This window comes from Papio anubis, chromosome 3 (genome assembly GCF_008728515.1).
Source record: "Papio anubis isolate 15944 chromosome 3, Panubis1.0, whole genome shotgun sequence".
Taxonomy (NCBI): Eukaryota; Metazoa; Chordata; class Mammalia; order Primates; family Cercopithecidae; genus Papio; species Papio anubis.
In genome coordinates, this window is record NC_044978.1 from 144,428,423 (window position 1) to 144,440,902 (window position 12,480).

General features: G+C 35.4%; 1 protein-coding gene across 2 annotated transcripts in view; it reads right to left on the reverse strand.

Annotated features, from left to right (window-relative positions):
* Positions 1–897: 897 nt before the first annotated feature.
* The window catches only part of SLC30A9 (solute carrier family 30 member 9), a 107,566-nt gene continuing 95,983 nt past the window's right edge, over positions 898–12,480 (reverse strand). Inside the window, exons 17-18 of one of the 2 annotated variants that reach the window (XM_017958663.3) lie at positions 9,780–9,893; positions 898–2,351 (exon numbers count right to left, since the gene is read on the reverse strand). In XM_017958663.3, the coding sequence (XP_017814152.1) occupies positions 2,307–2,351; positions 9,780–9,893 (159 nt within the window). In that variant the 3' untranslated portion in view covers positions 898–2,306. The remainder of the gene's footprint in view (positions 2,352–9,779; positions 9,894–12,480) is intronic. The other variant, XM_003898625.5, reaches the window with a different exon arrangement.

The following is a 12,480-nucleotide window of genomic DNA, read 5'->3' on the forward strand; positions in this document are numbered from 1 at the left end:
AACACCACCACACCCGGCTAACTTTTTTTAGTAGAGATGAGGTCTCGCTGTGTTGTCCAGGCTGGTTTTGAACTCCCGAGCTCAAGCAATCCTCCTGCCTCAGCCTCCTAAAGTGCCGGGATTACAGGCATAAGCCACCATATCCAGCTCAAATTCTCTGATTTTAAAATTCAATGACTCTAGAAAAATTTCCTGATTCCACATAAATACTCAAATTCCTTGATATGTTGTACTCCTTTATTTCTTATTTTACATAAACAAACTTTATGTAAGTTTATCAGTGCAAAACAGAAATAGAAAAAATGGCAATATAAACCTTCAATTATTTAAGAATGGTATGACCTCAACCAAAATCAGATTTAAAAAGAAATATCAGAAACTGGCTTTTTTTAGGGAATTCTAAAAAAAAATTACCATTTGGAATACCTGTTGCACATTAACTTTGAGGGTCATCTTGGGGAAAAAAATAAGTTAATTATTCTTGTCTGGCTTTGTGAAATTTTTCAGAGTAATATCACTAAGAGGAAACTGGATATAATTTGGTACTTTCCCATATGGCAATGACATGAAGGAACAAATGGCAAGTGGTAAAGGGGAAGGAAGAAGAAAAAAGTATAGAGTGAATTGTAACGGGTAAAAAAACCAAGGTGTTTTTTTTTTTTTTTTGTAAAGAAGGGGTAAGGAATTTGAAACTTTAAGAATAGAGTATCAAATTATTTATATATATATATATATGTAGAACACAATTTTCTATCTTAAAAATAAAACTGGAATGTTATTTCACTTAAAATATACAGTATGCAAAATACTCTAAACAGTAAAATAAAAAAAAACACAAAAAAACCAATGTAAATGCTTGTAATTTTTCCAGTAAATGAGATTTCTAGATCAAAAATCACCATTACAAACCCTTTAACCAAGGATTTATTTTTTGTTTCCAGCATTACAATTTGTAATAATTCATAAATTTCCATTTCAGTACGTTTTAAGACACAGATCTCACACAGGCAGTTGTGTCCACATGTTAACAACTCTTTTATTCAGCAAAGAGATCACCCAGCTGCCATTCTCATATAAACAATGCTCACTGCTACCTGAACATTTTAAAGTACGTTATGAGTTGTTTTGATGATGACAGCTGTAGCTTTTCACCACATTTTCAATTACTGAATTGCATGTTTTTTTCACCTTGATAACTTAGGGTCAGTAGAAAGCTATTTACTTACATGTTATAGTCAATATTCTATGCTAAATGCCCATTTGTAACTGGAAGAAACTCACAGACACACTATGAACTATATTATACAAAATCATGACCATGAGTTTCAGTGAGAGATTCTGTCTCTCTTAAAGCAGGAAATATCCCACAGCTCAGATTTACATAAGTAGTGCCACCTTTTAAATAAATTAAAAGTCAAATGCTGTCCTGCCTGTAAAATTATAAATATTTCTAACCCATTTTACAGAATTTTAAAATGTTTATAAATGCATTATCTCCCAGTAAATAAACATTACGGTACTGAACCTCATTTAAAAAAAAGTCATCACACTGGCCCATGGGAACATCTAGGACTGTACCTCCTAACATTAAAAATTAAACCAAATAAGGGGAAAAGAGCAAAGAAGAAAAAAGAAATTTTACAAAGTGGCAACTACTATGACCTAAAAGTGTATACTGAGATGTCGTCATTCAATTCAGTAACTAAACATTTCTGGAATGAACATTTGTAGATAACTAGGTAAGGAGAGTGATTCTCTTAGCACTCAGGTCAAAATCACAAAGTATGGAGAAATAATTTCCACATTCTATAAGGAAATACAGACTTTGAAACGGAGTGACTGTTTAAAAACTACATACCAAGATTTAGCCAGAACGTTCAAGATTGGCAGATTCTGATGGAGTGAAATCTTCAGTGGCAACAAATTAAAAATCATGATCCTATGGATGTCACTTATTTTTACCAATGTGAAAAAAAGAAAGATGACTGCAAAGTACAGTATACACTGAACAGGTAAAATATGGGACATTATGAACAATTTAAATAACCAAAATGTTACCTATGGAAGCATAAAAACATGATTTGCAAATTGATTCAACTTGTAGTGTCTCTCTTAGATGTAAGAAGTACTTTTAGTTCTGTGTCCTGCTGAATTGCTCTTTACATAAAATATTTCCTTCATCTTAAAAAAAAAAAAGGCTTCTGCATGGCACTGAGTCCTTCAGTGTAGGAGAGGAGGAAACTTTGTAGAGTAGACGGACAAACTTGTTTCCAAGGTCCCCACCCAGGTGATTCATTCCATCAAATTCACAGTATCTCCAAATCTACATGTCGAACTTCAGGATTTCGTTTCTGTAAAGAAAAATCACCACCACATTATTTGTAGCAAAATAAAATCTTGTTTCTTTTTATTCCTCTTGATCATTGGAGCCAATGAAAACATTTGCAAACTATTTCACTACAGCATACTAATAAGAGAAACAGTTGCATAAGAAAAAAAAAAAGATCAATAGGTAAATAGACATACTATAAACAGTACAATAAGTAGTCCCACATTTCCTAAGTTTTTTCATGTGTTCGTTAATACAAAAATGCATTAAGGATCTAGTACATGCCAAGCATTGCAAAGCACTGGAAATACACATTTTTGTGTGGTGAAAAGAAAATCACTGCAAAGCAATAATAATCAGAAAGAGTAAATTGACAACCACTCATTTTATATACTTCAGCAACAATCCATATATTCTTGGGCCGGGCACTGTGCTAGAACACAGAGCTATGATTATTAAATAAGACTGTTCCTGACCCTAAGTGGCTCAGTTTAGCTAGGGAGACAAGCATAGCAGTAACCACCTACAAGTTAAAGTATTAGAGCTAATAATAAAAAGTTAACATTTATTGGGTACTTACTGAAGTATCAAGTACTGTGTTACATGTGCACATGTATGTGTGTTTTAAAAGCCTAATAACCTAATTATTATTTCCATCTTATACTTGGGAAAACTGAAGTATGAAGAAATTAACTAACCTGTCTGAAGTCACACTGCTAGTAAGTGATGGAACCAGGACTGATTCCAGGCCTGACTCCAGACCTGATTCCAGACCCCAAGCTCCTATTACACTGTACTAAATAATAACACTAGGAGCAAAAATGAGACAGCCATTTTGCTCATGGGATCTAGAAAGATTTCAATGAGGGTATAATATCTAAGCTAGGTCTGCATATGGTGAGCCTTCCAGGTAGATAATGAAGAGTGTCTAGACAGAAAACACAACATCAGCAAAGTCAGACAGCCTGCAAAGTGTGCAATGGCACTATGGTATAGCTAGAACAGAAGCTGCAAAAAGGGTAGGGTTGGTAATGAGGTTGGAAAGACAGGCAGAAATCAGGTTACTAAAAGTCTTATATGCTAGCTTAAGGAACTTCAATTCAATAACAACCAATACTGTCTACTATTACACGCCTACTCTGTGCCAGGCATTGAAGTGTATATGACAATGAACTGGGAACAAACAGTATTTGCCTTCAGTGGACTTATGTTTGGTAGTGAAGTGATATGGGTAAATTAAGTAGCCAATTACAATACTCGGCTACCACAGAGCAAAGTAAAGATTTGGGGTTTCTTTTTCCTGTGAGTGCACAAAGGAAAGGCACCTAAATCAACTTGAGGGGAATTACAAATATAATAAAATGTAATATATTAATACTGTGAGAAGGGAGGACAGAAAATAGTGTATAATTACCACACCTATCGAAGAGGAAATACTGTTAAATCAAGAGAAGTAGTATAAGACTTTTATATAGAAATATGGCAGTAAATAAAGACATACTAAAAGTATTAAAAATTATTTTATCTCTTAAAATATAAGTAATGAGGTAAGTGAGGCAGTGATAGTTATTTCTGTTATAATCTTTTCAGTTCTACTTGACTTTATAAACTTTGTGCATTATTTGATAAAAATTGCAAAAATAGATCACAAGGGGAGAAAAGTTCCTGTAAATGATTCAGTTAGGATTAATAATTCCTAGCTTAAAAAGTAATATCCTAGGACCATGTGCATATTACTCGTATTAAAGGCATCCAGTCATAAAAACAAAATCTGGCAGAATACTGGAGTTTTGCTCCAGCAAGAACACTCTATTGAGTGCACACAGGGATTTTTCTTATAACTAGTGTCGTTCAAGTGTGCCTGGGGGTACCTTCCTCTTAAATACTAATGTGAGAATCACCAGGGACCTTTCAACAAGGAGGGTACACTTTTGTTCTCAACCTTTTCCTTATTTAAAACCATTCCCTGGCCGGGCGCGGTGGCTCAAGCCTGTAATCCTAGCACTTTGGGAGGCCGAGACGGGCGGATCACGAGGTCAGAAGATCGAGACCATCCTGGCTAACACGGTGAAACCCCGTCTCTACTAAAAAATACAAAAAACTAGCCGGGCGAGGTGGCGGGCGCCTGTAGTCCCAGCTACTCGGGAGGCTGAGGCAGGAGAATGGCGTAAACCCGGGAGGCGGAGCTTGCAGTGAGCTGAGATCCGGCCACTGCACTCCAGCCCGGGCGACAGAGCCAGACTCCGTCTCAGAAAAAAAAAATAATAATAAAAAAAAATAAAAAATAAAAAAAATAAAACCATTCCCTGTCTCTAGAACTCTGTAAACTCAATATGGAATTAAAAATAAAATTCTCCAAACAAAAATGAAACTAAATTTTATCTTCCTACTCCAATCAACTCTTACCTATCCTAATATGACTTGAAAAATTTACTTGTTCATTGAAAGTTTGACATTATTCTATCTAAAAAGCACAATATAAACAAATGGTGTACTAATAAAAGCTTTATCTCAAAAAAAAAAACCTAAAAATTGGCTCTGCTTTTAAAAATCAAATTTTCAGAGTAAACTAATCAAATTTGTAAAAATGTATGTGCACAATACAAAGCACACAATATATGCTGAATGAATGAGTAAATATGATTAATATCCTTAAAACTCAATGTTCACTGCCTAACAAGATATCATGTGTATACTAGAAACTAGTATTTATGGAACAGAACTGAAAATCAATAACTGGTATCCAACATAAAATTTTCATTCACTTATTCAACAAATACTTTAAAATCTACTATATTCCTTACATTGCTCAATAACAATTAGGCTATTTTACACACCATGAGGATTTTATTCCAATACTTGCACAGAGTTAAAACCCAAATGACATAATTTATTTTGCAATGCTGCAGATTCATTAAAAACAATGCTATAAGAGAAACTGGAGAAACAAAGGCAAAGTAAAGAACAGAGCATTTAATTCAGACATTATTTATAAGGAATTTACGAATGCTACAGCAGTCTCCCAATGAACTAATTTCCATTAATCATCATGAACAAAAAACTTAATGGAGGGATAGGAGAAAGGTTTATCTATACTCTGAAATATAGAGATAGGACAAAAAAATGTTTAACAGATCAAAGAACTTTAAAATCATAACAAGATATATTTATATTAATTTTGTAGTTCCCATCTTGTAATATGGGAATCTACGAATTAGTCTCTATTATTTTTAACACCTTTACAAAGAACTATACAAGTTCTAGAATTTTTTTTTTTTTTTTTTTGAGATGGAGTCTTGCTCTGTTGCCCAGGTTGAAGTGCAGTGGCACTATCTCGGCTCACTGCAACCTCTGCCTCCTGGGTTCAAGCAATTCTCCTGTCTCAGCCTCCTAAGTAGCTGGGACTGTAAGCACCTGCCACCACGCCCAGCTAGTTTTTCTATTTTTAGTAGAGATGGGGTTTCACCATATTGGTCAGGCTGGTCTTGAACTCCTGACCTCAGCTGATCCACCCACCTTGGCCTTCCAAAGTGCTGGGATTACAGGCATGAGCCACCATGCCCAGCCACAAGTTCTGGAATTTTAAGCCAAAAATATAGTCTATTTCAACACTCAATGGCATTACTCAACAGAGATGGCTCTACTGCTACAGAATTACATAAATGAGTGTGACCTTCCAAAATAATCCAGTAATAATTACAATTTAAACTTGGAAGGCAACCATGAGATACTAAAAATGAAGGAATATGCCAGTGAACAAAGTTTTAGTTTTCAAAAGAAAATCAGCTTATTTTCATGACTAGGAAAAACAATTACATTCGTGCATTCCCTTTTGGTTTAGCACCTCAACTATGAAGATGTCCTTTGACTTAAGATTAATTATGCTTTATTATCTTAGCCAAAGATGTTCCCAACTGAATGTATGGATTATACTTAGCTTACTGGTTTGAAAGACTTACATAATTCAAAAACATTCTTAATGATTTAATAGCCTCTACTTAAAGTACAAAGTTAACTAAACAAAAACAATAAGGTCTGATTGTTATAAGAGTAAATATAGGTGATAATGACCAATTTGTTGATTATTCTTAAATCTGGCTTCTGATTTCTTGTATCTACTAAAATGTAAAGCAAATATTTAGTCCATTATTTTCCTTGCCAGCAAAATAAAAACAAATAGAATAAAGAGCAAAGTGTATTCAATCTTGTGCTACCTTGCACAAATATAACCATTGTCTCACATTTTATATACATTAGTTGTTCGCAAAGTGCAGTTCAAAGACTGCTGGGGTCCTGAGACCTTTTTAGGGGGACTCTAAGGTCAGAACTATTTTCATAGTAACTCTAAGACATTCTTTTCTCTTTTTTTACTATGCTGACATTTCCTGATGGCATAAAAACAATGGTGGGTAAAACTGCTTGCACATTTGCACAATTCAAGGCAAATGGCATCGAACCATACCAGTAGTCATTGTCTCTACTGTCCCACACTGGACATAAAAAAGAAAAAAAGCCGGTTTCATTTTAAAAAGTCTTTCATGAAATAGCAAATGTATCCATTGTACAAGGATAATCTCAACCTTTGAATTCACTTTTAAAATCCTGTGACAAAATGGAAAGTATGTAAAAGTACTTCTGTGATTGCTTGAGTTGTGAGCTGAATAAACTGCTTTTTAATCTAGAATATATTTTTATTTGAAAGATTAACAAACTCAGTTTATTCAAATTTGGGTATTTGGCAGGCATCTTCTAAAAAAATGAACAAAATGAGTCTTATTTCAAGGAAAATAACAGTATTTATTGCTAATGATAAAATGCAAGCTTTTAAGTGAAAATTTAAGTTGAAAAACATATCCACCCCTATCAGCCTGACAGTGTACCCATATTTAGAAATGTATCAACATCTGAAAGATCTATGTACCTCACTGAACCAGTATTTTCCAAAATACTAATTCATAATGTTATAGAATCATGCATGGGTAAAGGATTCATTCAGAGTGTAAAGACAGACCAAAAGATTTTAATATAACAGTGTATAGTAGAGAATTAATCTTACCCAAAGGGAGGTTTGGCTTTTGTTCTCCATAACCCGGAGGGAATTTCTAGGCCCTTGACATGTCCTGCCTAAGAGTGTCTTTGTTTATCTGGGGGCATTAGCCACCAGACAGTCTAACAATGTGACATATGATGGGGGCCTTTGACCACACAGTATCTGCTCCACCTCTAGAGGGGCTAGAGACAAAAGGTCAGCCACTTAGGCAGTCAACCATGGAGCCTCAATAAAATCTCTGGTCAAGTCTCAGATGAGCTTCCTGGTTGGCAACACGTCATGCTACTGTCAAACTTCACTGCCAGGAGAGTAATACTGTACATTACAGAGAAAAGACAACTGAAACGTCATGTTTGGAACTTTCCTGGACCCTGCCCTATGCACTTCTTCTGTTGGCTGATTTCAATCATTATCCCTTCCCTGTAATAAACCAAACCATAATGGGTATAACATGATTTGGTGAGTTCTGAGAGTACTAGTGAATTATCAAACCTGAAGTGCTCTAGGGAACCTACTGAACTCACAGTTGGTATGAGAAGGAAGGACAGTCTTGTAGACTGTGCCCCCTACCTTCACAAGTAGCATATGAAAAGAGAATATCACAATTATCTCAAAAGGCTATAGGAACAGTTCTCCTTTTCCTTCATATTCTTCGACCAAACAATCAAATCACTACGACAGAAGGCAGAAGCAGATATGGGACTGTAGCTGTCTTCTACTAAGTCAGGCATAAGAAACTTTTGCAAAAATGTGAAATATCACTCTTCTAACTACGTTTTTTCATTTTGGAAAATATAACTATTTACATAAAAATGTGGGCTTAGCGTGGTGGCTCACGCCTATAATCCCAGCACTTTGGGAGGCTGGGGTGGGCAAATCACAAGGTCAGGAGTTCAAGATCAGCCTGGCCAACACAGTGAAACCCCGTCTCTAACTAAAAATACAAAAAAAAAAAAAAATAGCCAGGCATGGTGGTGGGTGACTGTTATCCCAGCTACTCGGGAGGCTGAGGCAGGAGAATCCCTTGAACCTGGGAGGTGGAAGTTGCGGTGAGCTGAGATCACACCACTGCACTCCAGCCTGGGCGACAGTGCGAGACTCCGTCTCAATTGAGAAAAAAAAAAAAAAATGTGGCCGGGTGGGGTGGCTCACTCCTGTAATTCCAGCACTTTGGGAGGCCAAGACAGGTGGATCACTTGAGGCCAGGAGTTCGATACCAGCCTGGCCAACATTTTGAAACGTCATCTCTGCTAAAAATACAAAAATTAGCCGGGCATGGTGGTGGGCACCTGTGGTCCCAGCTACTCGGGAGGCTGAGGCAGGAAAATCACTTGAACCCAGGAGGCAGAGGTTGCAGTGAGCCCAGATCGTGCCACTGCACTCCAGCCTAGGCAACAGAGTGAGACTCTATCTTAGTTAAAAAAAAGAAGTTATTTGTATTAAATAGGTGTATGTTTTTAAAAGTAAATGATAAATATTTAAAAATTTATCTACTTTCATGTATGATTTGGTAAATATCAATAACTATAACTCAAATAAATAAAATCTCTTTGGGGTCTGCAATAATTTTTAAAAATGAAAGAGTCTTAAGACCAAAATATTTGAGAAATGCTCATCTAGAAACTTCAAAAATTGTCAGATAAAGCTCACGAACTATAATATTAACAAAATCTTATTTGAAGTACTTGTATTAATCTAATCAGATATCCAGATTCTCAAAGGAAAACTTATAGAGATGGAAGTTTTTTCCTTCCATTTTTTACAAAATTAAAGAATGGTCAATATCAACTGAAGAGAAAGCACTGCCTTCAACAAACTATATACATTAAAGATCATTTACAAGTTTTTATTCATTGCAAACAGAATTCAAATGCCAATAAATGGCAATTTGAGAACACTGAGACATTTTAAAAGACAACCTGATCCAGATCAGGTAGTATTTCAGTAACATAACCAATAAATTACAATAACCTCCAACTGAATAGAAACAAACAAAAACAGAAAATAATTTCAAATGGACTAAAAGCAAGATACACATTCTATTTTTTCTAACTTTTGACCAGAGTCTAACGTTTCCCTTTTAATCTTTCTCTAGGAACTTTCAAAATGCTTATTTAATAACAACAAAAATCCTTTGACTATTTTAGAAACTAAGCAGGCAGCATAAAATAGTGGTTAAAAGTAAAGAATCTGGTTCAAATCACAACTTCCCTATTTCCTTGGGTAAATTATTCAACTTCTCTAAACCAGTCATTTTCTGGCTTATAAATACCTACACATTGTGGAGTTATGAGTGGGTTAAAGCATGCATGTGATGGATGCACTTAGTGTCTGCTGTAGATTAAGTACTAAAAAAATAGCTGCCATTATTATTATGTTATTTTTATGAATACATCTTACTTTCAGTTCCTTCTCAAGTCTATCTACTTCAGCTCCTAAAGTATCAATAATATTTTCTCCATGTTTAAGCATAAAGGTCTCTAGTTCTTCAGGAGTTTTCACTTCTTGAATTTCCTATAAAGAAAATGAAAACAGGAAAATAAATTTTTTAAAAACCATAGTGGTACACTGATGACTCCTTAAAAAAAAAAAAAAAAACCTTATAACAAACACCATTACATTTAATGAACATTTTTAAAACTTTTAAGCCACAGGCAATGGATTACCTATTTCCAAAACAATTCAGATCAAGAAAATTGAGTACAATACTACACAGAGGTGGCACTACAAAATTACTGGGGAATAATATAGTCAATAAATAGTGTTAGAATAATTATTTTCCTATAAGAAAAAAAATTTAATCCCTATCTCAGACCATTAAAATAGTTGAAATGGATGAAAGACATAAGGGTAAAAAACAAACCACAAAACTACTAGAAGAGAAGATAATATTTTTATGATAATGGGATATGGAAGGATTTTTCATGCAAAAGAATAAAAAGCACAGAGGAAAAGATTACAAATCTGACATTAAAATTAAAAATCATATTAAATCTTTTGTATAACAACAAAAACAAAAGGAAGCTACAAAGTGGAAAAAAATAATTGCATATATACAAGTAAGAATTAGTATCCAGGATATTAAAAATAAAGAGTTTTCCAGGAGTTTAAGACAAGCCTAGACAAGATGGTGAAACCCCGTCTCTCCTAAAAATACAAAAATTAGCCGGGTGTGGTGGTGGGCACCTGTAATCCCAGCTACTTGGGAGGCTGAATTGCTTGAACCCGGAAGCAGAGGTTGCAGTGAGCCGAGATCGCGCCATTGCACTCCAGCCTGGGCGACAGAGCAAGACTCTATCAAAAAATAATAATACAACACAATAAAATAAAGAGCTTTCAAATCTATAAGTGGAATACAAATGAACTTAAAACATGGAAAATCAGGCTGGGTGTGGTGGCTCACGCCTGTAATCGCAGCACTTTGGGAGGCTGAAGCGGGCGGATCACGAGGTCAGGAGATCAAGACCATCCTGACTAACATGGTGAAATCCCGTCTCTACTAAAAATACGAAAAATTATCCAGGCGTGGTGGCGGGCACCTGTAGTCCCAGCTACTCGGGAGGCTGAGGCAGCAGAATGGCGTGAACCCGGGAGGCGGAGCTTGCAGTGAGCCAAGATTGGGTCAGGGCACTCCAGCCTGGGCGACAGAGCAAGACTCTGACTCAAAAAATAAATAAATAAAACAAAAATAGAAAGAAAAATCAGGGAGCAATGTAGAGGAAATCCCACTGGTCAACGAACTTCAATGTTTATTAACCTCAGTGCTCCAAGAAATAAAATTAGAACAAGATACTATTTCACACCTATGAAACTGGCAAAAATTTAATAACTCTATCAATACAATCGTAAGAATATGAAGCAAGAACTTTGATATGCAATGATGGAAGTTAAATTGACACACTTTGGAAAATAATTTGGTAAGACCTAGGCAAGCTGAAGATAAGTATACCTAATGGCTCACCTATTTAAAGCTATCTATATATATACCATACTAAAGAAACTTTCATATATGTGAACAAGGAAACATGTGAGAATACAATCATGGCATTGTTTCTTTCTTTTTTTTTTTTTTTTGATGGAGTCTCGCTCTGTCGCCCAGGCTGGAGTGCACTGGTGTGATCTCGGCTCACTGCAAGCTCTGCCTCCCAGGTTCAAGCGATTCTCCTGCCTCAGCCTGCTGAGTAGCTGGGACTACAGGCATGCACCACCATGCCCAGATAATTTTTGTCTTTTTAGTAGAGACGGTGTTTCACCATGTGGGCCAGGATGGTCTCAATCTCAATCTCTTGACCTTGTGATCCGCCCGCCTCAGCCTCCCAAAGTGCTGGGATTACAGGCGTGAGCCACGGAGCCCAGCCATGGCATTGTTTCTAATAGTAATACAAATGTCTATCAACTGGAGAAAAAATAAATAAATCACAGCATATTCATAGGATGAAATACTCTGTAACAATGAAAAATTGACTAGAGATATATAAATTAACATGGAAGAATCTAAAAAATATGTTGCTATGCAAATTGTAGAGATGCATACAGTAAGGTACCATTTATACCAATTTTTAAACATTCAAAATGTTACACATTATACTAAAAAATGCTGAAAAGTATAAAAATCTGAATGGAAAAGACAAGTACCAAGTTCAGCATAATGTTTAATTCTAGGGATGGAAGAAGAAGAATAAGATCTAGAAAGAGAAAATGGGGGCTTGAACTGTTTTTGCAATGATTTCTTTTTTTAAGACCTTAAGCAAACACACTGCAAGCAAAATGTTAAGATTTGACAGGGGCAAGTGGTAACATCTGTGCTGTTCATTATATTCTCTTTTATAAATTCTCTTTTAAACTATTCTTAATAAAAAATTGATTCTGGAGTCAGGCAGATTTAAATTCATATATGACTCCATCTCTATGGCACTACAATTTCAGGCAAGTTACTTAATTTCTCTGTGTCTCAATTTCTATATATGTTAAAATAAAAATGTTATTTCATTGTTGAAATAACAGGGTAGTTGAGGGTAAATTAGATTTAAAAAGATTAAATGCACAGAGCAAGCACTTAATAGTAAGTTTGTTCTGCTGCTGTCTCCTCTGCACCCCTCCA